This window comes from Bubalus bubalis, chromosome 17, assembly GCF_019923935.1.
Source record: "Bubalus bubalis isolate 160015118507 breed Murrah chromosome 17, NDDB_SH_1, whole genome shotgun sequence".
NCBI classification, from domain to species: Eukaryota; Metazoa; Chordata; class Mammalia; order Artiodactyla; family Bovidae; genus Bubalus; species Bubalus bubalis.
Genome location: NC_059173.1, coordinates 70359363 through 70384733, shown reverse-complemented (window position 1 = coordinate 70384733; position 25371 = coordinate 70359363). Strand labels below are relative to the sequence as shown.

The window sequence follows — 25371 nt, the reverse complement described above, 5'->3', positions numbered from 1 at the left end:
TTACTATTAATATTATAGCCTCCTTTTTTTTTTTTTTTTAATACAGAAGAGGAAACTAGGGTATACAGACCTTAACTTGCAGGACATCACATGGATAGAGAGAGGTGCTCCAGGATTCAAATGTGCCCTTTGACTCCTGAACCTGCAAAAGTCATTATCTTGCCTTTCTGTCCCATCTATCAGTGCATTAGTCCGTCAGTACACTACTCCGATTCGCAGAACTTCATGTCTGTGACAACTGTGGCAAAACAACGGATATGCTTTGCGCTGATGTAGCAAGCCCCTCCACTGGCAGGCGCCAACTCTCAGTGCGCAGGCGCCAACTCTCAGGCAGCCGGACGGGTGCCGTCTCCTAGGTAACGACTGAAGCATAGGCGACAGGTAAAACACCCTTCTCCCCAGACCCAGAGTGGCTGACGTCATTTCCTTTCTCTGGGCGGTCGCCTCAGTGACACGTAGGGCTGCAGGGCGGTGTTAGGTACCCGAGGCCCTGGGCGGGAGAAGTCACTTCCTCCCAGAGATCTTGTATCCTAGCAACCGCCCCCCCACCTCCGTTCTTCGTCTCGCCTCCGAGCTTCCTAAGAAGTCAGGTCTCTGAAAGCAGCCAGGGGCAGGCCGGGTAGAGGGGCCAGCCGCTGGGTTCTCAGATTGCGGGCTGCCCTCCGCAGGAATGCCAGGTGAGTACAGAAGGCGGGACTTGCGGGTCGCGGAGAACTGGGGCCGGAGCCGCGCTCGGCTGTGCACTGGCGTGGCTAGTGGCTGCTGCTGGGTCGGCTGCAATGGGCCGAGCGGTCAGGCACAGGGCGCCGCCACCTTGTAGGGCCAGAGCGATCCCTGCGCGCTGCGGAGGGCAGCGAGGGGGCCCGGCAGTCTCCTCCTGGAGCAACTTCATTTTGTTTTATCTAATTGTATTAACATTTTTGTGAGAGGGAAGAGTGAAAGAAAAAAAATTTAAATGATAAAGTTCTTAGATGATCCTTTATGCTGACAGTAGTCTTCTTTTAAATAAGTATGGCTTTTAAATAAAGGGCTTCCCTGGTGGCTCAGAGGGTAAAGTGTCTGCCTGCAATGCGGGAGACACGGGTTCGATTCCTGGGTCGGGAAGATCCCCTGGAGAAGACAATGGCAACCCACTCCAGCACTCTTGCCTGGAAAATCCCATGGACGGAGGAGCCTGATAGGCTACAGTCCATGGGGTCGCAAAGAGTCGGACACGACTGAGCGACTTCACTTTCTTTTAAATAAAAGTAGACTTCATTTTTAAAATAAAAATAGCCTTTTAAATAAGTATGCCTCTTTTGTAGGCAATGTTATACTTTTGAATGGAAGATAGGTACAAAAGTTTCTGTTTTAATTGGCAACAAGCCATTGCGCTCATTATTCAAGTGAGTGCAATAACTGTAAAACTTATTTAGGATAATAAAATAATTGTAAAACTACTTTAAGATAAGTTTGAATTTTCTTTTCTCTTTGAAAACCAGTTTGTTGGTAGAATTTGCTATTTATTTTCAAGAACTCTGTTGAAGTGAACATGCAGCTCAATGATGCTTTTCTTGTTTTTGTTTGGCTTTTCTGGTGGTCAAATGGCAAGCCACTCCAGTTCTCTTGCCTGGAAAATCCCATGGATGGAGGAGGAGCCTGGTAGGCTACAGTCCATGGGGTCGCAAAGAGTCGGATACGACTGAGCGACTTCACTTTCTGGTGGCCAAGGAAGCATTAAATGTAATAATACAAATTCTCAAGCATGCAAAAATCTCTGACTTGTTTTTTGTGTGTTTCAGCCATCATCAGAGGTTGAATTATTCCTATCATTGGTTAGCCATTTTATAAAGGTCGAGAATTAAAACACACTATGTCTGATGAAGTTTTTAGCACAACTTTGGCATATACAAAGAGTCCAAAAGTCACCAAAAGAACTACTTTCCAGGTAAAGTATTTTTATTTTGAATGATTTTACAAGGTAATACCTGTATTAGGAATATTGGACTTGAAAGTAATCCTAGAACAGTCCTATATAGAGCATGAGTAAATCCTATGTTTCTTTTGAGATTTTGCAGATGATTGTATTTGGGCTCTAGTATTACCAGCTCTTCTGTGTGGCTTTAAGACTACCAAACTAAATACTAGGTTCTTAGTATATTAAAAATTAAATTCGCTTGTGAAAGTTAAATAGCAACTTCTAATTGCCATTTTCATATAAATATTGTTAATTTTTTTTCTGGTTTAACATAATAACATTTAAGCTTTCTGTGTCCAGTTGCTACAATTTTGAATTGGAGGTCTCAATTTATGGTATTGATTACATCTGTTAATAGCAATATGCTGAAACAAAAGATCATGAAGAATACCAGTTTCTTCCAAATATCAGTTTATAATGAACCTGGTCCAGATAGAGTCCCTCAATTAATTTTCTTGGTGTTTCTTGTTTAACTGTAAGTTCCATGAAAAAAGGGGTCATCTGTGATGTTCTGTGTTGCCTCTTAGAGTTTGGGTGCATGGCATAAAGTAGGGTTTCGGTAAATATTTGTTGGATGAACGAAATCTGAGTTTTAAAGCAGTTATTAATCAAGCATTATTTGTTAAAAGAATTAATTCTACATATGAGAGTACACATTTGGGTGGAGACTGATTTTAATTATCTCATTTCAGGATGAGCTAATAAAAGCAATTACAGCTCGCTCAGCCAGACAAAGAAGTTCTGAATACTCAGATGACTTTGACAGTGATGAGATTGGTATGTGAGAATGTGAGAAAAGAAATGTCTTCTTTTTGCTTCCTTAGTTATTTATAGCCGAAACCTGAAAACAAAACAAACAAACAAAAATCACCATTTTAAAATAATACCAGTGAATTCACTGGTTTTAGGTCTCCAGCTTTTTAATGAATAAAAAGTCACTCTTAATTTTCAAAAAGTTGTATGATTGTCCTTGTTTTTTTCTGAGTGTGTATACAAAACTGAAAATTAACTGATAGCAGATTTGCTTGTCAGTGGTAAATTATATTGGAGATGATAAGTTCATCTTTAAGGCCAACCCTATGAGACCTACAGTGAGGTAATAATTAGGGACCATAGAACTGAACTTTGGGTACATCAGAATCACTTTTATAATGCTTTTTCTAAATCAAGGTTTTTTGGCTGTGAAAGGGAATCCGTTTAAAAAACCCAGTATATCAGTACTGTATGATTAATTTGGTTTCTTTGGTTATGCAAGATATTAACATTTCACATTTCAAGATAAACATATAAAATTCTGAACTTGAAATTCAGTGTTTTATTCTTTGATATTCAGTGAATAACTCTCGGTGTTCTCTGTAAAAGGTACCAGAACAATAGTTAAATCATTACTGGATAGTTAAGTTAGCATTCTTTATTATTCTTCTCATAATAAAATCTAATACTCTGGTATGGATGGAATAGCAATTCCAAAATTTTACTGGAAAAACATTATTAGCTAATTCTTCCATTTACAAATATTCTTGATTTTATATGATGAAGTTTTTGAAAATAAATAATTAAATAAATAAGTTTTACAGTCCAAAATCTAAATGTCTATGACTGATTGTTGTTTTGAAGAACCTTTGAATGACTTCTCTTAGAGCAAGCACAGTGCTTGACTTGATACACTATTCATACTCAGTAAGTATGTTTTAAATAAATGAAACTGAAATTTTTAATTTATAGACTGCCTAAGTTAGGAGTTTTCTTAGGGTTCCAAATCTATTCACAGTTGTAAATTCATATCTAGTCTTCAAGGTAATGTTTTTGATGAATGTAACCTTCAAAACTTTAAAATGTACTATTGAAAATATTTTTCTCTTCTATTTTTCTGTTTCCTTAGGTGATTTTTCTGACACCTCAGTAGATGAAAATTCAGTTAATAAAAAAATGAATAATTTTCACATATCAGATGATGAAGAAAACAATTCTCCAAAACTGTCTTTTTTGAAAACGAAGAAATCAAGCAATGATGTGAGGAAACATGAGCCAGTAGTCTCTATCAAAAACAATGACATTGCACTTGATAATGGTGAAGGCATGGTTGTAAATCCCTTACCTGAATCTCAAAGTAAACAACAGGAAGTTGAAAAAGAGAAAATTAAAATGGAAACTAAACCTAGAATTCTTCCAATCAAAAGTACATCTTCAGGTAATTTGTTGGTTTGGTTTGGTTTAGTCGCTAAGCTGTGTTGGACTCTTTGCAGTCCCATGGACTATAGCCCGCCAGGCTCCTCTGTCCATGGGATTTTCCAGTCAAGAATACTAGAGTGGATCAAAAGTACATCTTCGGTAATTTGTTAGGTTACTGTAATTGCATTTCTTGAAAATTTATTTTAAGATAATTACAAAATATTTTTACATAGGAGCTAATAAATATTTAAGAAAAAAGACAGACTTAACATTTCAGTTTTACAGATATAAATAAAAATACTAGAAGTATAGAAAATGAAAATGAAAATGTTTGTCTCTCAGTCCTGTCTGACTCTTTGTGACCCCATGGACTATTGCTTGTCAGGCTCCTCTGTCCATGGAATTCTCAGGGCAAGAACACTGGGGTGGGTCCCTTCTCCAAGGGGTCTTCCTAACCCAGGGATTGAAACCAGGTCTCCTGCATTGCAGGTAGATTCTTTATTATGTGAACCACCAAGGAAGCCCATAAATTGGAGATCTGGCTGTGTAGAGGTTCGGTGCATGTGTGTGTAGTAAGTCACTTCAATTGTGTCCTACTTTTTGTGACCCTATGGACCTTAGCCCACCAGGCTTCTCTGTCCATATGACTCTCCAGGCAAGAATACTGAATGGGTTGCCATGCCATCCTCCAGGAGATCTTCCCAACCCAGGGATCAAACCCATGTCTCTTATGTCTCCTGTATTGGCAGGCAGGTTCTTTACCACTAGTGCGACTTGGGAAACCCAGAACCATAGAGGAAAGCCGTAATTCTCAGGAAAGTCTGGAGGCTTAAATGGTAAGAGCAACAACACCTCTCCCTCCCGTCCTCCAACCCCCATTTCAAATATACAGATGTCAAACAAATATTCTGGCAAATGACTGTATGGATATGATTGTTTTAAGGACTCCCCCAGTGCTGCTCTAACCCTAATGTCTGGAGTATGAGATTGATTAGAAAAGAGTCCATTGTAGTTACACTGCTAAAAACAAAATTGGAGCTCATAGGCCTTAGCGAGGCTGGATGTGGATGACTAAAGGTTCTTTGGCCTCCTATCAGGCATCAGCAGAGATGCAAGACTGAATGAATGCAGGAGGTGGAAGAACTTTGAGCATCTACATCCAGCCTCGCTTAGACATATGAGCTCCAATTTTGCTTTTAGCACTGTAACTACAGTGGAATCCTTTCTAATCCATCTCACACTCCAAACATTAGGGTTAGAGAGCAGCATTGGGGCTAGTCCTAAAGAATCATTTCCATGCAGCCATTTGCAAGAATATCTATGTGACATTTGTATATTTGAAATGGGGATGGGAAAGAGAGGTGTTCTTACTCTTATCATTTAAGCCTCTAGACTTCCTTAAGAGAATCTCCATTTGGTTTCTCTGTTCCCCAGGAAAATCCACTAAAACTCAGTTTTCTGTGGGGAAGTTCCTGGTATGACCATTACAGTAGTTTCTCCGCATTTCTACTGAGCCCTGGGCATAGCGCAGCAGGGATGGAGTGAATCAGGCACCAACTGCCGTGAGATCCCCTGGGCTACCATGCAGGAACAAGGGCATAGAAGGTGAAGGATTTGGGGTCTTCCAGTCTTTTTATGTTTTATGGAAAACAATAGTAGTTGATACTAACCTTCACAAAAACCTCTTTCCTTTATATCATCATTAAATACAATACTGGTAAGTATTTCATACTTTATATATTAGATAGCACTGATAACCTCAGGAAAAGCTTTATTTCAGATACGTATTAGGGACCCACTCCTTTTTCCACCCCTGACAATCCTATCCACTTTCAAATGAGGAGAAGATATGAATCAGCAAAGATACTAGGGAAAAAGCCACTGTATGTTAATTATGTTTGACCTTAGCAATAGGGTAAGCCTTACTGTCCTCATGAGGAGGGAGAGGAACCTTGCTCTCCCTTCCTACAGAATTGTTTGAAGAATGTACCCAGGTGGCACAGTGGTAAAGAATCCACCTGCCATTGCAGGAGATGCAGGAGAGGTGGGCTTGATCCCCGGGTTGGGGAGATCCCCTGGGAGGAGGACTCCGGTATTCTTGCCTGGAAAGTTCCATGGACAGAGGAGCCTGGCAGGCAGGCTATAGTCCCATGGGGTTACAAAGAGTCAGCCATGACAGCACACACTCATCACACAAAAGTATGTCTCACACTATAAACGTCTACAAAAGTGTAAGCACAAGGTCTAATGAAACAGAATTTACTTGCTAAAATGTACCTTGACAGTGTACTGAGTAAAATAAAAAATGGAGAGAAGGGAAACATAATCAAATAGTGAATAATCCAATAAATCACCTTTTTCCACAGTATTTTCCACAGTTTGTTCATTGTATTAAGGGGAAAACACAGAGTTATAGAAATTTTAAACCGACTTCTTTATGAGAGAACTTCTTGGAACCATTAATAAATATATATGCACAGTGAATCTTTATGAAAGATAGAGTATGTAGTATTCCCTAGTCATAGTTGAGTTTAAAAATCTATTTTTATAGATTATGTTTGTTCTATTTGTCCTGATTCTGAAAAGCTTTTCATTAGGTAATAAGAAACTGTGAGCATACTATAAAAGCTAAAACTTAGTCTGATATAGATATAAGTATATAATTAAAACTTTATGGTACATAATAAGCAATAATCTGTCTATTTAATACCTTTTTTAAAACCTGTGACAAAATGAATAGAGAAATACTGTACTTTGACCACAAGATGGCCCCAGGATTATGAATGTGCAATACTGAATTTTTAAACAATCATTAACCATTTGCAATTCAGTATATGTAGTATAAAAATAATTACTGAAATAGGTAATCATTTACATTTGATAGTGAAACAAGACATTTTGATAATGTATAGACTTTTTTTTTCTTTCTGAAAACTTGATGCTTCTGGAAATGGAATTTTGGTATAAAATATTTGAAATCATTATTCCAAGGTTATTCAAGTTGAAGGAAAAAGTTGAGTCTGCTGGTTAGTGCCTGGCATGTAGAATTCTTTAAGTATTTGAATATATAAATGAATAATTTATTCATTAAAGAAGTAATGTGGTTAACACGTTTAGCTCTATCTAAATTTTTAGACTTTTTTCTTTATCATATTTAGAACTTAATATTTTTAATATCATAAGATATTGCTATCATTTAATGCTTTATCAAAATATTAGAACCTGAAAGTTTCCTTTGTTCTTGCTTGTCTGCTGTTCAGTTCAGTCACTCAGTCGTGTCCAACTCTTTGCAACCCCATGGACTGCAGCACACCAGGCTTCCCTGTCAATCACCAGCTCCCGACAAGACCCAGTTTTCCCCTCAGTCAGTCTCTCCCATCAAGAAGCTTCCATAAGCCTCTTATCCTTCTCCATCAGAAGGCAGACAGAATGAAAACCACAGTCACAGAAAACTAACCAAACTGATCACATGAACCATAGCCTGTCTAGCTCAATGAAACTATTAGCCATGCCGTGTAGGGCCAACCAAGATGGACGGGTCATGGTGGAGAGTTCTGACAAAACATGCTCCACTGGAGAGGAGAATGGCAAACCACTTCAGTATTCTTGCCTTGAGAACCCCATGAACAGTACGAAAAGGCAAAACGATAGGACACTGAAAGATGAACTCCCCAGGTTGGTAGGTGCCCAGTATGCTACTGGAGATCAGTGGAGAAATAACTCCAGAAAGAATGAAGAGACGGAATCAAAGAGAAAACAACACCCAGTTGTGGATATAAATGGGTGATGGAAGTAAAGTCTGATGTTGTAAAGAGCAATATTGCATAGGAACCTGGAATGTTAGGTCCATGAATCAAGGCAAATTGGAAGTGGTCAAACAGGAGATGGCAAGAGTAAACATTGACATTTTAGGAATCTGTGAACTAAAATGAACTGGATTGAGCAAATTTAATTTAAATGACCATTATATCTACTACTGTGGGCAAGAATCCTTTAGAAGAAATGGAGTAGCCATCATAGTCAACTAAAGAGTCCAAAGTGTAGTACTTGGATGCAATCTCAAAAATGACAGAATGATCTCTGTTCATTTCCAAGGTAAACCATTTATTATCCCAGTAATCCAAGTCTATGCCCCAAACAGTAATGCTGAAGAAGCTGAAGTTGAATGGTTCTATGAAGACCTACAAGACTTTTTAGAACTAACACCCAAAAAAGATGTCCTCTTCATTATAGGGGACTGGAATGTAAAAGTAGGAAGTCAAGAGCTAACTGGATTAACAGGCAAATTTGACCTTGGAGTACAAAATGAAGCAGGGCAAGGGCTAATAGAGTTTTGCCAAGAGAATGCACTGGTCATAGCAAACACCCTCTTCCAAGAGAAGACTCTATACATGGACATCACCAGATGCTCAATACCCAAACCAAATTGATTATATTCTTTGCAGCCAAAGATGGAGAAACTCTATACAGTCAGCAAAAACGAGACCGGGAGCTGACTGTGGCTCAGATCATGAACTCCTTATTGCCAAATTCAGACTTAAATTTTCTGCTGTAAAAAGTACAATAATCAAACTCTTTCACTTTATCAGGTAATGGTCACATTGATGGTGATTGTAAGTAATTTTTACAAGGTATGCTGTCTTTGTTTTAACTTTAAAGCAGGAGCACCTTGACTCCATTAGCATTGGAGCCAGGGTGCTCCTGCTTTAATTCCACAAACTAGAGTTTATAACCATAGGCACATGAGCTCTTTGTTCCTCATTTTATTTATCTGTGAAAGGGGCCGATAGTTGAACCACCACAAGGGGTTTGAGACAATTAAATGAGTTTATGTATCTGAAGGGTTTAGAGCAATCGGGCATAAATGAAGCATGCTATAAATGCTTTTACGCTTCACTTTATTATTCAGCATTTGTTCATAGGCAGATCATTTTATTTATGCACACGTATTTGTTGTTTGTATGATATGTCTCACTGTACAAGCACTGTGACGGTAACTGTGAGTGCAGCATTAGAGATGTGGCACCAGTCCTCAATACTGCCTTACTCGTTTGGGCTGCTGTCATCAAATGCTTCCCAAATACTACTGGAGCTTCCCAGATGGCGCTAGTGGTAAAGAACCCGCCTGCCAATGCAGGAGATGCAGGTTCAATCCCTGGGTTCGGAGGATCCCCTGGAGGAGGAAATGGCAACCCATTCCAGTATTCTTGCCAGGAAAATCCCAAGGGCGGTGGAGACTGGTGGGCCACAGTCCACGGGTTCGCAAAGACTCAAACCTGACTGAAGTAGCTTAGCAGGTCAGCACAACCAGAAACCTCAAACTCGGTGAATTATAACCGATAAAAATCTGTTTGTCGCAGTTCTGGAGGATGAAAGTCTGAGATCACAGGGCACATATGGTTGGTTAGGGTCCTTTTCCATGTTGCAGGCTTCCCATTGTAGCTTTACATGGTGGAAAGGGCAAGGGAACTTTCTAGAACATTGTTTTTAGGGCACTAATTCCATTCATGAAGGTCTGCCTTTATGACATAATCACCTCCCAAAGGTCCTACATCCTAATATATCACTTTTGGGGTTAAGATTTCAATGTAAGAATGGTAGTTATGAGTGGCTAGAGGGAGAGGGAAATGGGAATTGCTAGTCAAAATGTGTAAAGTTTCAGTTAGCAAGATGAACAGTTCTAGAGTTTTGCTGTATGGCTTTGTGCCTTTAGGTAATAATACTGTATTCTGCACTTAAAATTTTGTTAAGAGAATGGATCTCCTGTTAAGTGTTGTTATTACAGTAAAAAAGACTCAAAACCTTTTATCAAGCTTTATATAATATTCTGCGTAAACTGAGATTCCAAAGACAAGCAAGCATTTGTCAGGAGAAGCCAGAAGTGGACATCCTAGGCAGAGGAAGAACGAGAGTAAAAGTTTGGTGGCAAGAGAGGTGGCCCAACTGCAGAAGGAGAGTGAGCCCGGCATATCAGGACAGATTACCAAGGGAGTGTGCCAGTGACGAGGCAGCACAGCTAGCCAGGGACAAGACTGAAACCTTTTATATTGTTCGGAGGCAATGAACTTGCAGGACTGGATGATGGGAAACCACTGAAGAATTTTGTGGAGAGGGGTGGTGTGATCTGATTTGTGTTTTATAAATGTTGCTGAGGCAGTAATCTAGGCAAGACTGGATAAGGAACTGACAGTGGGGTTGCAGAAAGTAGGATAAATGAGAGATATTTAGAGGTAGAATCAATAGGGTATTATGATGCTTTGGATTTTGAGGGAGGAATCTAGGATAACTCTTGGATTTTAAATTGGACATTTGACCAGAATTTAGGACATACCTAAAATTGGCAGTGAAACATTTATAGTGGTTCCAATTAGGTCTGACTGTAGAATCTTCTAGCAAGATTTATAACCCCACTTATGGATAAAAAAGAGAAAGGTATTCAATTTTGCAGCTTTGTCAGAAGAATACATTGGTAGGACAATGGAGAAATGTGTGTATATATATATATATATAGTGAAATTTAGGGAAAAGTTCATGTAAAAAACCTGTATATCGTGTTTTGAGGGCTGAAAGTATACCAGCATTAGATTGTTGTTTTAAACTTAGAAGTAGTGGAAATAGTAACTGAGAAATTTTAATAACTGCTGGAGAGGTTTTATGGACTCAGAGAACAGCAGCTCACAAGTTGTCGAGTTCTCCATTCCTCTTTCCAGGGACATTGGCTCTTCTACCCCTGTACCGACATCATCTTCATACTTGTTACAGCACTTACCTTTGTCTTATAATTTTATATGTTTACAATCATCTCCCTCCCCAACCTCTAAAATCCTAGGACAGGGCCATTGCCAGTGTCTTGATTCTGAGATCTGTTTATGTGAGTGATGTGAACAGGGCCTGGCGGCAGACACTCAATAAAGGTTTGATGGCTGAACTGCCTCATTTTATAAAGGCTGAAATCAAGACATGGTTTTGTTTGTTTAAAAAAATTGTTAATACTATGAGAGTTGATAAAATAGAATAGTTAATTACTCACAAGAGTGAAGTATACTAGTTATTGTCAGAAAGGCAGCCATTAAAAAATTTTTTTTGATTGTCAACTATCACCTACTTTTACTTTCTGGAGTTCTTTGTAGAGAAGGGTGTGGGCTTCTTCTCCAGGACAGAGGCAAGGTGCTAGGTGCTTGGAAACAGGAGAGAAGTTTGGTGGCACCTGGGGTGTAGGAGAAACCATGACCATCTTAAAAATATATATATTTTTTACTGTATTAAATGTATTAAAGCATTGTATTTTTCTGCAGAAAATAACAGCAGCCTTGAAGCAGACAGCCAATTTAAGCCTTCACCTCGACCAAGGAGCATGTTGAAAAAGCACAGCCATGGGGAGAAGAAAGATAGCCTAGGAAACAATAAAGAAACTCTCCCATACGAAGATTTAGAGGGACATTCCACACCTTCGTTCCTCCCAAGGCTGAGTGGCAGACAACCAGAAGCTGAGAGGAATGCATTCTCTGAAAACCTTGATCCTGAGGTTAGCACTGTTGCTGAATTGTGTTTTGATTCAGATTTTTGCATCTGATTATAAGAGAAAGAGAATATTTGTGTACGTGCATGTGTGTGTTTGTGTGTGTTTTACATGTTTTCTTCAGCAAATGACAAGGAACTTTAATTTTTAAAATATGTTCTATTGGGTCTAAAACTGCATTGTAAGATAGAGCAAAGATGCAGAATTATTTTGTGTACTGCTAAGAAAGAAGAAAACTGCTAATTAATGCATCCAATATCAGAGAAAGTTAAATGTGAAAAAATAGTGCAGTTCTTTAGAATCTTTGCAACACTTTAATTGCAAGTATATATTTACACATATTTTAATTGTATAATTTATGGCTGGTGTCATTTTATTCATTTGGTTTTAATCACTCAACAAATGCATATTGAATGTTCACAGCAGTGTCCTATCTTTCTTGGGATACCACAATGGGAGTAGATATGATCCTTCAGTTCATCAGGAGTTTACTGTGTATTGTCATTAGGGAAGAACACTTGGCCTCCTGTATTTAAATTGCACTATGGCTAGGAAACTTCCACCTCACATTTCAGAAGGGATAAGTATGGGAAGAACATTCTTGCTCCACAATCTGCTTAAGCAGATCGGAGAAAACTAAACAGTACCTGGCTAAGCTTCTTTCTTCTGACTCTGTGGTTCAGATGTGAGTAAGAGAGGTGGTACAAAGGGAGACAGAGAAAGTCCTTTGTATCACAACTAAATGAATGGATCTCTCCAATTCAGACCAGAAGTGTGATTACAGTAAGCTTCTTATTCCACTCTTGTCCTGTAGGTTAGCTTTACCAGTAAGGCTGGCAATTTGATATAAGCCTTTCTAACTTTAGTGTGCTATGTCCTAATTTGTTATAAAAATCTGGAGAAGAGATGGGCTTATCAAAGCCAAACAGTTATTGTATATTGAATAAGATCATCTGACCAAGTGGTTATTGGGGTAGTTCACTATAGCTGTTACAACAAATTGCCACAAATTAGACTTAAAACAACAGAAGTCTTTTTTCAGTTCTGGAGATCAGAAGTCCAAAATCGAAGTGTGGGTGGGGTCATATTCTCTCTGCAGGCTCTAGAGAGAAATCCTTCCTTGCTTCTTCCAGCTTCTGGTGGTTGTCAGAAATCTTTGGTGGGCCTTGGCTGTCAGCTGCATCACTCTAATCCCTGTCTCCATCATCACATGGCCTTTTCCCCTTGGTCTCTGTGTCTCCCCTCACTTTCCTCTAAAAATAGACACCAGTCATTTGACTTAGGGTCCACCCTAGTCTAGTATATCCTCATCTTAATTAATTCCATCTGAGATTCAGGATAGACATGAATTTTGAGGGACATTATTCAGACTGGTAGTGATGCCTAACTAAATCCTCTTTGTGATGCATGTTATGTCCCTTGATTAAAGAAAAAAGTATTCCTAAAGTTTTTAAAGTAACATTATATAATGACAGAAAGTTTAATTGAAAAATATCTACTCATAATCCCACCACTTAATAAAAACAATGTTCATTATTCTTATTCCCTTTGGGGCTATTTTTCCTATACTTATTTTATCATATTTGTCATCTTAACATTCATAATGTTTTGTATTTTTTTTTTTTAATCTCTTAGCACTGAGCTCATGAAGTGTTTCTGTGTTGCTAGGTGATCTTGAGACTACATTCACCTTAATGACGGTAACATAGCTCATAATGTAGATTTATTATTTTATTGTTGGGCATATTAAATACTTTTGTTTTTAATAATCTAAAATTTTCTTATTCCTGATTATAAAATTTTCCCGAGCATGCTGTGAATCTTCTTTAAGCCTGCCTTTTCAGGGATTTCCATTAATTTTTTGTCAATCTTTCTCCTATATCCATTATCTTTGCTTCTGGAAAGGTCTGTTATCATCCACATTCAACTATGCTTATGTCTCTTCAACTATGTATGAATTCTTATATGACACTGTACCTCTCTCTCTACTGCCTTACTTTCCTTCAGGTGTCACAGCTGGATATGGAAAGGGTGACGCTTTCTATTTTGCTGCAGCCTCACTTCCTACATTTCCTTCGTGTGTGTGTTTGTATGATGATACATATCTATACTTTTCTGTTAAATTAACTCAGTATTCCTGGGGTAAAATCTGGTCGATCATAGTAGGTTATTTTAGTGTGAGATTTTATTTCTTAATATTTTGTTAAGACTTCTGCATCTGTATTTATGGAGGCAGACTATAATTTTTTCCTAATAATGTTATTGTCAGGCATGGGTATCACATGAATTGGGGAGTGTCTCTTTCTTTTTGTTTTCTAAAATTTGGTATGAAACCAAAAATTTGGTATCATTTTTCCCAGAGTTGGGAGACTTCACCAGCAAAATTATCTGGGCCTAGAATTTTCTTTGTGGAGAGGTCTTTGATACTAAATTTGATTGTTTCCTTTTTTGGATAGATACTTTGGTATTCACATTTGCTACTTCATCAGTTTAGTAATTTTTGTCTGTTTAGAAATTTGACCACTTTTTCTGAGCTGCTGTATTTATAAAGTTGTTTGTGATATTCCCTTATGCTTTTGATGGCAATAAAATTATCATGACATTCCATCTTCCATCTCTAATGTATAGTTTGTGTTTTCTGTCTTTTTTGTTAAATTTTGATAGGCATTGCTCAGTTTTGTTAAAACTTTTCTAAGAACCAATGTTGACTTAGTTTTCTCTATTGTTTGTATCCAGTTTCACTGATTTTTAATCTTTATTATTTCTTTCTTTTATTTTCTTTGGGTTTAATCTGCTTATCTTTAAGTTAGAAAATGTGTCCCTTCATTTTAAGCTTTTCATCCTTTCTATAAAAACTATGAATTTTCCTCTAACACTTGATTGACAGCACCCATTTTTGATGACATTTATTTTCATTATCAGACTTCTCTGGTGGCTCAGATGGTAAAAGCATCCACCTACCATGCGGGAGACCTGGGTTTGATCCCTGAGTTGGGAAGATCCCCTGGAGAAGGAAATGGCAACCCACTCCAGTACTGTTGCCTGGAAAATCCCATGGATGGAGTAGCCTACTACTCCATCCATGGGGTTGCAAAGAGTCAGACATGACTGAGCAACTTCACTTTCATTTTCATTATCATTCCTTTAAATATGTTTTCTAATTTTCCTTGTGATCTCTGTTTTGACCAAATGGTTATTTTATGGTGAATGATTTTAAACTTTTAGTCTTAGACTTTTAAAGAACTAAAAGAATAGAATAAACATTTGTAGTTTTCTTAGATTTATATACCATTTCTAAGGATCCTCATTTCTTCCTTTAGATTCATATTCCTTCTAATGTTATTCCCCTTCAATCTTAAGAACTTATTTTTATTTTTCTTGTAATATAGATTTGCCAGTGACAGGTTTGCTCAGTCTTTACTTATCTAAAAAAATTCACTTCGTCTTCATTTTTGAAGGATGACTTAGCTGAATATGTACTTGGCTGACAGGTCTCTTCTGCTACCTCCAGCTTTTTATAGGTTTCCATTTTTCCTGACCTCTATGATTTCTGTTAGAAAATCAGCAGAAATTTATCTTGTTGTACTTATTATATAACATTTTGGGGTTTTTTTCTGACAACTTTCAGAATTTTTTTCTCAAGACTTTATCTTTTTTCTTTGAATTACAATAATTTGACTACAAGGTACATAGGTGTAGTTTTTCTTTATATTTATCCTGCTTGGGTTTCGTTGAGGTTTCAGGATCTGTAAACTGATATTTTCCATGAAAATGGGAAGTTAATTTTTTTTTCTGTTTTCTTTTCTCTTGTTTGTAATCTAGTGCATTGACATTTTTAATATGTCTCACTGATCTCTCATGTTCATGTTCCTGTTTCTTCAGTCTTTTTACCCTTTGTTTTCTTCAGTTTCTGTCTTCAGAGACTTTGAGTTCACTGCTTTTTTCTACCATATCTGATCTGCTGTTAAGTCTATCCAGTAATTTTTTTTTTTTTCAGTACTGTTCAACTCTGGAATTTCCAATTTTTTTGGTTGTTGTTGTATTTTTTGTATGTAATAAGATACCCATTTGTTCCACCACTGTGTATATATTTTTCCTCCTAAATGCTTGAAGATATTTATGAAACCTACTTTAAAGTTCTTGTTTGCCAATTGCAATATCTGGGTCATCGCTGGGTTGGTTACTATAGACTATTTTTGTTGTTTGTATTCATAGTATAAGTCACTATTTTCTGTTACTTAATATTTTGATTGAATACTGAATATTATGGATGATAAGTTGTAGACATTTTGGATTCTATTATGTTTCTCTGAACATGTGTTCTATCATACTGATTTTGTGGCCAGACTCAAATTTCCAACTCTGTCTCCCTTGCCATGGACATTGACTAAAACTTCTGCTTAGTTTTTTTTACTTTCTAGCTACTACAGTTTTACAGGGCCCTCTGAGGTCTTTTCCATGCCATACATAGTTGAGCCAAAGGTTTGAGGGGGATTTTATATGCAGATTTTGGGGTTCTTGCCCTCTGCAGCTCTTCTCCAAATTTATTGGCTGATCATCTATTCCTAAACCCTATTCTCTGACTCCTCAAGCAAGTCTGGTAGGGTTGCAGCCTACTACTACTAGAGCTACACAGTTGGGGAAATGTTCTCAGGAGAAAAGCTACTAACTTGCAAATCTCCTTGGGTAAAGCTGCATTCATTAGGGTAGACTCTGGTGTTTTAGCACTTCTGCCATCTTCCCAGATGGTTTCTCTCTATTGCTTTTGACATTAAATATATGGGAAAAAAATAAAAAATTTTATACTACAAAAATCAAACTTCTTATAGTATCATCACCCTTAGACTAGAGTATTATCCTATAAAACGATGTTTCATATAGGAACACAAATATAATTACTTCATTTTATATACTGCTACTGCTAAGTCACTTCAGTGGTGTCCGACTCTGTGTGACCCCATAGACGTCAGCCCACCAGGCTCTCCTGCCCCTGGAATTCTCCAAGCAAGAACACTGGAGTGGGTTGCCATTTCCTTCTCCAATGCATAAAAGTGAAAAAGTGAAAGTGAAGTCGCTCAGTCGTGTCCGAGTCTTAGCGACCCCATGGACTGCAGCCCACCAGGCTCCTCCATCCATGGGATTTTCCAGGCAAGAGTGCTGGAGTGGGGTGCCATTGCCTTCTCCTTCATTTCATATATAATTATTTTATTTCAGATACAGTAATTTTGAGGAAAACTAAAGTGCATGAAATCTATGTACTTTTTAATCTAAAATATTTGGAATATCTACTTGGTTTTTGGGTTCCCAGGTGGCACTAGTGGTAAAGAACCCACCTGCCAATGTGGGAGATAAAAGAGATGTGAGTTCTATCCCTGGGTCAGGAAGATTCCCTGGAGGAGGAAATGGCAACCCACTCCAATGTTCTTGCCTGGAGAATCCCATGGACAGAGGAGCCTGGCGAGCTACAGTCCATAGAGTCACGAAGAGTCAGACATGACTGAATCAACAACACACACACACGCACTTGGTTTTATGAATTGCTTTTGTTTGAACAACTATTAATATTTGTTTCAAACCCTGGTGGCTCAGACGATAAAGCGTCTGCCTGCAATGTGGGAGACCCAGGTTAGATTCCTGAGTCGGGAAGATCCCCTGGAGAAAGAAATGGCAATCCACTCCAGCACTCTTGCCTGGAAAAATCTCATGGATGGAGGAACCTGATAGGCTATAGTCCATGGGGTCGCAAAGAGTCGGACACGACTGAGCGACTTCACTTTCAAGGGTTTTCGACCTACGATCTTTATGCTTTCTTAGGAAGTATATGGAGAAGGAAATGGCAACCCACTCCAGTGTTCTTGCCTGGAGAATCCCAGGAAGGGTGGAGCCTGTTGGGCTGCCGTCTATGGGGTCGCACAGAGTCGGACAAGACTGAAGCAACTTAGCAGCAGCAGCAGCAGGAAGTATATACTTAGAGAAAGAGATGTCAAATACTTAAGTATTTCTGGGATTTGATTCTAGAGCAGCAGTAGTTTTGAAAATTGCTAAAAATGGATTTAGAAGTTTCAGTTAAAGAACTGAACTAGCTCTTAACTTGAAAGTAAAGTATATTATAACCTCCTTTGACTTAAGCCTTATGGTGTTTCAGTAGAAAACTAATAATGCATATTTCAGAGTTATGATGTAGTTTTACTATTGCTATTGCCCTCCACAAATCTTGAGAAGTAAACTTACATAGTTTCTTTAAATAGGATCCATGGTTAACAAGTATACCATCATCATCTGTTAAAGAAAATGTTAAAGATTCCTTTTCACTAGGATCTGAAGAAAAAGCCTCCATTACAGGTGATTATATTAAAGTATCCCACCTTATTTTATTTGTGAACTTCTGTATTGCTTAGAATGCCTTATAAGTATGCCAAAAGAATAATACTTCACATAGTTACAGGAACAATATATGTTTATGTTTGCCTGAGTTTTAATCTCATCGATGCAAATTACTAACCTTGTGGTTATAGATGCAGAACTTAATTCCTCATGCCTCAATCCACCAAGTTATAATAATCAAACTCATTAGGCTGTTGTGAAAATTAAGTGGCACTATGCATTTTAGCCACGTACTCAATTCTTGACACAAGTAGAGTATTCTCTCAGGGTAAGCCATTATTATGTATTTGTTGCTCCAGTACTCAGCATAATGGTTAGGTGAACTTTTAAATTGAGACTAAGGTAGACTTAAATCCAGGTACAACTACATGAGAAGGTAACTAACCTTTCTGGCCCTATGTATGGATCTTTAAAATGGGCATGAGTAGAGTGGTTGTAAGAATTAAATTAATTAATACATGTAAAGCACATATAACAGGACCATAGTTAACACACAGTCAGTGTGAGGTATGAATAAGTAAACATTCTTTCTTTCCTTAGTCCTATGACATATAAAGGCATAGCTGTTTCTAAGGTTGGGATGTATAACTAACATTTATTAAGTGCTTACTATGTAGTATAATTTTTATCATTTTACAGATGAGAAAAACTGAAGTGCAAAGATATTGGGAAATATACCCAAGGTCAGTGATGGAGCCATAATTTGAATCTTTGGCTCCAAAGTCACATTGATTAGCAGAATACATTATTGATACTTTGAATCATGAGTACTGTCCAAATATGAACATATAATTGAAATTATAAGGTGATATTATATCTAGCTTACCTCAAAATAAGTTCCCCAAAAATGGCTGTAATGAAAGCCTCAGCATTAAGACTTTGACAGTGAAGATACAGGTTTGGCCAGGTACTAGTAGAACTGAAAGTTGGTGATCAGCACAGAAAGCACTGATTTTCTGTTGTACATTCTAAAGTGTAATAGAATCAAAATAGTAGAAGCAATTCTGTAAAAGCAAAACTGAATCCTCCATGCCAGAGCCTAAGCCTTTCCCTAGAGCACTGAGATGGTGAGTATTAGGCCTTCCTTTCCTGCCCTTTTGTTATCAGAGGCAACACTGCATCTTAGTGGGAGTAAAACTCTGGCAGATGACTTTATTCTCTGTGTGGTAGACTCTTCCAGAATTGCACTGATTCTTGGTTTTCTCTGTATCTGTACAATTTCACAACTGCCATTGCTAGTAACTGTGGTAGCTTAGAGATCTATGCCTTTTGTTCCAGCTAAGAAACACAAGCTTTTAAATAGAATAGATATTGCTATCTCATTTACTTGATTTATACAAGCATTTGTGGCATGTCTATATTTCAAGATGGTTATTCCATTCTGTTTACTTATATAGTATTTTTCTAAGGTGTGCCAAATGCTTAATAGGTTTAGTAGCCATTTTCTCTGTTATAGATCACTTTGGAAAAATGCTTATTCAAGTTTAATATGGTTGTTTTCTCCATTTCTATTTTACAAGAAAGATCAGAGACAGTTTTCATTTAGCAGAAAGCAAATGCATCAGTTATCCACCTCATTAATTCAGAAGGGAGATTTAATTCTGTTGCTTTGTCACAAAGTAGATCAGAATGAAGAATGCACTGAAAGCCATAATTCCTTGAAATCAACCGAAAATGAAAAGAACTCCTTTTTGATAGACTTTGTTACTACTGCACTTGAGAAACCCAAGGAAAGTCAAGTGACTACTGTTGGTGACGTTGAAGAAGAAAAGGAGAAAGCTGAACTGATTATGAATGGTGACTTAACAGCTGAAGATGCACCACCGCTACAACTTCAGAGTATCTTAGGTACTGAGTCTTCACAGGTATTTATATAAAATTATGCCTTCTATACTATACCTTAAAACTCCACATAGGACTCTAAAATGTTTTATCTCCCATGTTAGGCACTTCTGAATTGTCTGTGTGAGACTCATCTTCTGACAGTGAGATCATACTTCCATGTGGTCCTTACTCAGTGGAATTTTCACTTCAGAGACATGTTGGAGTGAATACAGCAAAGCCCAACATTTCATTAAAATTTTCAGAGGCATATGATCATAATATTCTTTTAAATGTTTCAGAAATATATACCCAGAAGTGGGTAGATTTCTATAGGTCTTCACGTTATAAAAATATAGCTCTCTGGGATAATTTCTGAGGGTTTGCAATTAGTGAAAGGTATTCCTTTGGATATTATCTTTAAATACCTAAAAAATTTTAAAAATAAAAATCTTTTAAGAAATATTTATCAGCATCCATACCTATTTAAGTGGAAGGTCAGGGTCATTATCAGGAATATTATTATCATTACCTTGAGAACCAGATTTGTGATACGTAGGATTACTTGTCCCTGTGCAATACTGCAGGCACCCTTGGTGACTTGGAGGTAAAGAATCTGCCAATGCAGGGAACACGGGTTCGTCCCTGGGTTGGGAAGATCCCCTGGAGAAGGGAATGGCAACCCACTTCAGTATTTTTGCCTGCAGAATCCCATGAACAAAGAAGCCTACAGTTCATGGGGTCGCAAAGAGTTGACAACAAACAGCAATATACTATATTACACTAGAGTACTATACTGTTAAAATTTATGGTGGAGCATTTTTAGTGTCTATTTCTCCTGAGTTTTCTTTATCCAGTTTCTCCTGCAGTTAACTGGTAGATATGTGTATTTACTATTGGGGAAAATAACAGTTATCTGAAAACTTGTGGTCAAACAGGACTTTTATAATACAGGCTATTATATTTTTATTACATTTTAAGGAGAAGCTTCATTAAGCCATATCACAGGTATATTTCCTTAGGAAAAACACTCATGCCAAGTTAGGGATGTGTTTACATCTGTGCTCTCATGTTCATGCTAACACCCATCTGTCTGTGGAAAGTAGAAAAGTCATTCCTTAAAAGGAAGAATGGTATTCTGGAATTTAAAGACAAGGTTTTAGAAATGTTTAACAGAGGTAATTCTAAATTAGAACAGGTAGTTTATATATAGCAAGTAAGATTATAACATATTTCTTTTGACTGAATCTTTGGCTTTATTCTTCTCCTTACCAAGTGATTCTAAGTCTGAATAAGTAATTCCCCTCTAAGGTCTCTTTGTTGGACTCTCATCATGGAATAAAATGCAGGCTTCTCACCACTGCCTGCAGGTCTCTCATGGTTCTTTCTGGACCTCATGCTCCTCAGCTCTCCCTGACGCTCACTGTGTCTCAGCATCTTTCACTGGCTTTTGCTTCTCACAGCTATCAAGGTCTCCACAGATTGTCACATGGCCCTTTTCTATCCATCATCTGTCTGAGCTCTGACGTCACATTCTCAGGGGCCCTTCCCTGATCACCTGCATTAAAGTAGCTCCTCAACTCCACTCTGTCACTGCTATTACACCCTACTTTATCACTTTCATGAGTCACATCATTTATGTGTTTAGTATCAGTGAGTTTCCCTGAAATGTGATATCCTTATTTGTTCCTGATGACCGCTATGCTTAACATATAGTAGATGCTCAAAAAACATTGACTTTCTAGCAGTTGGCCTCTAACTATAATTGTGATATATACAGTGAGTAATCTTTTGCTTTTCTATTTAATAGAAAGCAATTCAAGATAGAAATATGAAGAATAAAAAATCAACAAATAATAGAGCATCCAGTGCATCTGGCAGGTAATAAAGTTTTCATTTTCCTTCAGTTATAGGTTTATATTTCAATAAAGGAGGTTTTAGTTTTATTTCTGAAAGTAAATTTCATTTGGTATTCTTAATTTTCTTCTTATGAGAATGATCAATCCCCCTAGTTGAATATATTCTTTTATAAAAGGGATTGATTAAGGATCCTCTATGTTCTACATTGCTCATGAGATGGAGTTTCTTTCTCCTATTTTTCCTGAGACAGTAGATATAAAGTAGTAATAATGCTGAGGTCTAGCATTCACCTTCTCTGTTAAGTGTCTTTGTCCAACACATGTAAAATTATACTTTAAACTTTGAGGTTCTATGCACTAAGTTGGTTTATTAAAATGATAAGAACTGATCATCATTCATACTGATGCCTAACGCATAGGTGCTAATCAAAACTTTCTGCATCTTTTAAATTATCATTAATCAAATAGAACAGGGGTCAGCAAACTTTTGCAGTGAATTTGCCAATTAGTACGTATGGCTGGTCCTATAGGCCATATGGTCTCTGTTGTAATTATTCACATCTGCTATTGTAGCAGGGAGGCCATTGTTGGCATTATGAAAATAAATGAAGTAGCTCTGGTATAATAACTTTATATACCAGAAGAGATCGTGAGCCAGATTTTCCCACCAACCCCAAGTTAGAGGCTATTAGTCTAACTTTATATTTAAGATGGTTTATGTAGCAAAATGGGGCTTCTCTGGTGGATCAGCAGTAAAGAATCTGCCTGCCAGTGAGGGAGAAGGGGTTTGATCCTTGGGTCAGGAAGATTCCCTGGAGAAGGAAATAGCAACCACTCCAGTATTCTTGCCTGGGAAATCCCATGGACAGAGGAGCCTGGAGGGCCACAGTCCATGGGGTTGCAGAGTTGAACATGACTTAGTGAGTAAACAACAGTAGCAGCAGCAGCAATGTAGCAAAATAATACAAGAAACTATTAAAACCTACTTATTAATATTGTTTTTTCCCATGTAACTTGAGTCCATGTTTTTAAATAATGTTTTAATTATAAATAACATAAAAAGAAAAATTACTTTGAAGCTATATATAAAGTAATAAAATTTAAATTATATTGAAGGGGTCTTTGTGTACTAATAAAATACCACATCATTTTCAAAGTAATTATAATTTATTAAATTATAATGCAGTTTTTAGATATAGTAGTTTCAATCTTTCTTCTGCCATTGTAATTGTAATAGTTTGTCTTGATTCATTTGGATCTTTTCAGATTAATGACCTCTGAGTTCTTAAAGAAGCCTAGTTCTCTAAGGAGGATTCCGTCGACAGCTCCAGCTTCTCACTATTTAGGGACTTTGAGAGTCTTGGACCAAAAGCCCTCACAGAAACAGAACACAGAACCTGACAGAGCAGATAACCTAAGGGCAACTGTTTATCAGGTAAAAAGGAAAATATATATTCTTTTAAAATTAGAATTAATCACATAAGATTTTTTTATCAGGAAGTAAAATGAACCTGTCAGAAATGATGATTTATTAACTCATTTCCTTAATAATACCTGAGCAATCCAAATCTCCTCCCAAGTTTGCTTGTGTGTGTGTGTTAGTCGTTCAGTTGTGTTCAACTTTTTGTGACCCCCATGAACTGTAGCCTGCCAAGCTTCTCTGTCCATGGAATTCTCCAGGCAAGAATACTAGGGTGAGTTGCCATTCCCTTCTCCAGGGGATCTTCCCAACCCAGGAACTGAACCCACATCTCCCTTATTGCAGGCAGATTCTTTACCATCTGAGCCACCAGGGCTACTTGAAACTTTGCTTAACTGATCATAATTGTAAAGAAAGAGAATTTGCCATAGCAATTGATAAAAATATAATAAAAGCAAAATATAGTTAAGGTATATCTATGTTTTTATACTTTTTCAACTTAAAGTTTATATTGTTATGAACAAGTGTTTTAATATTTTTTTCTTTCCTGAGAGTTTTTGTATTTGAGTCAAACTTACCTAGAAAAAAGCTTTTCTAATTTTTCAAAATTCCAAACAGATGTCTTTTTTGATCTTATTTGTTATATAAAATACAAATAGAAAATATATTTTAATATGTATTTTTAATGCATAGAAATATGAAAATAGAAAATTGTCCATGTGAATTTCAGAGAAAATGTTAATATATTCAGTCATCATAGTCAGTCTGTGAAATCTGTTCCTAGTACTGAGAAAGATAACATAGATATGATTTTCTTAATGCTTGTTCATTGTTATATATTAGAATATTATCAGAAAAAGAGGAATGATATTAGCACATATAAAGTTTGTAAGGTTTATGTTTTAGTTTTTTTAAGTTTTAATTATATATTTCAGAAATAAATAAGAATTCTAATTTATTTCCAAAACTTTGCATAACATATAGCCTTTTTCTTCTTCTCACAGGAGTGGTTAGAAAAGAAAAATATTTATTTACATGAAATGCACAGAATTAAAAGAATTGAAAGTGAAAACTTAAGGATTCAAAATGAACAGGTATTCTGAAATATAGAAATGAAAAATATTCTGGATTTTTAAGTCAATAAAATAGTCTCAAATGCTTAATATTTTTAAATCACCTGTTTTTTAAATGGTGAAATAAATTGTATATAAAAGAAATGATTTCTGATTTTATTTCTCTAGTCCCTTATACATTTTTAGTTGATATAACTGGTTTACATGAAAACAAAGATATACAAATTTTCTTATATGTGTGCAATAGCTTTGGCACTATTGATTATGAATATTTTTTTTCTTGTGACCATGTACCTATTTCATTCTTAAACATTGACTTCAGTATTACAACTTAGCCAAGAATATAAAGGGTCTTCAGACGTTAACCTTCAGTTGTCCTCTTTTCTTGATTCATGGCCCTAACATTCTAGGTTCCTATGCAATATTGCTCTTTACAGCATTGGACCTTGCTTCTATCACCAGACACATCTACAACTGGGTATTGTTTTTGCTTTGGCTCCATCCCTTCATTCTTTCTGGAGTTATTTCTCCACTGATCTCCAGTAGCATATTGGGCACCTACTGACCTGGGGAGTTCCTCTTTCAGTATCCTATCATTTGCCTTTTCATACTGTTCATGGGGTTCTCAAGGCAAGAACACTGAAGTGGCTTGCCATTCCCTTCTCCAGTGGACCACATTCTGTCAGACCTCTCCACCATGACCTGCCCTTCTTGGGTGGCCCCACACGGCATGGCTTAGTTTCATTGAGTTAGACAAGGCTGTGGTCCTAGTGTGATTAGATTGACTAGTTTTCTGTGATTATGGTCTCAGTGTGTCTCTCCTCTGATGCCTTTTCGCAACACCTACCATCTTACTTGGATTTCTCTTACCTTGGACGTGGGGTATCTCTTCACAGCTGCTCCAGCAAAGTGCAGCCACTGCTCCTTACCTTGGACGAGGGGTATCTCCTCACAGCCACTGCCCTGACCTCGGACGTGGGGTAGCTCCTCTTGGCCCACGCCCCTGACCTTGAGCACAGGGTAGCTCCTCTTGGCCAGGCTTCTGCGTGGTCCGTCACAGCCGAAGCGCAGAACATTTCATGCAAAGATGGGCTCAATAAAGGACAGAAATGGTATGGACCTAACAGAAGCAGAAGATATTAAGAAGAGGTGGCAAGAATACAGAG

General features: G+C 37.3%; 1 protein-coding gene across 5 annotated transcripts in view; it reads left to right on the top strand.

The window, feature by feature from the left end:
* Positions 1 to 433: 433 nt before the first annotated feature.
* The window catches only part of MAP9 (microtubule associated protein 9), a 48440-nt gene continuing 23502 nt past the window's right edge, over positions 434 to 25371 (top strand). The window contains exons 1-10 of one of the 5 annotated variants that reach the window (XM_044930589.2): positions 434 to 677; positions 1782 to 1927; positions 2650 to 2734; positions 3840 to 4148; positions 11425 to 11654; positions 17897 to 17990; positions 19731 to 19897; positions 21664 to 21734; positions 22979 to 23147; positions 24137 to 24226. In XM_044930589.2, the coding sequence (XP_044786524.2) occupies positions 1853 to 1927; positions 2650 to 2734; positions 3840 to 4148; positions 11425 to 11654; positions 17897 to 17990; positions 19731 to 19897; positions 21664 to 21734; positions 22979 to 23147; positions 24137 to 24226 (1290 nt within the window). In that variant the 5' untranslated portion in view covers positions 434 to 677; positions 1782 to 1852. Of the gene's footprint in view, positions 678 to 1781; positions 1928 to 2649; positions 2735 to 3839; positions 4149 to 11424; positions 11655 to 17896; positions 17991 to 19652; positions 19898 to 21663; positions 21735 to 22978; positions 23148 to 24136; positions 24227 to 25371 lie in introns of all 5 variants that reach the window. The other 4 variants (XM_044930587.2, XM_025268225.3, XM_044930588.2 and 1 more) reach the window with 4 other exon arrangements.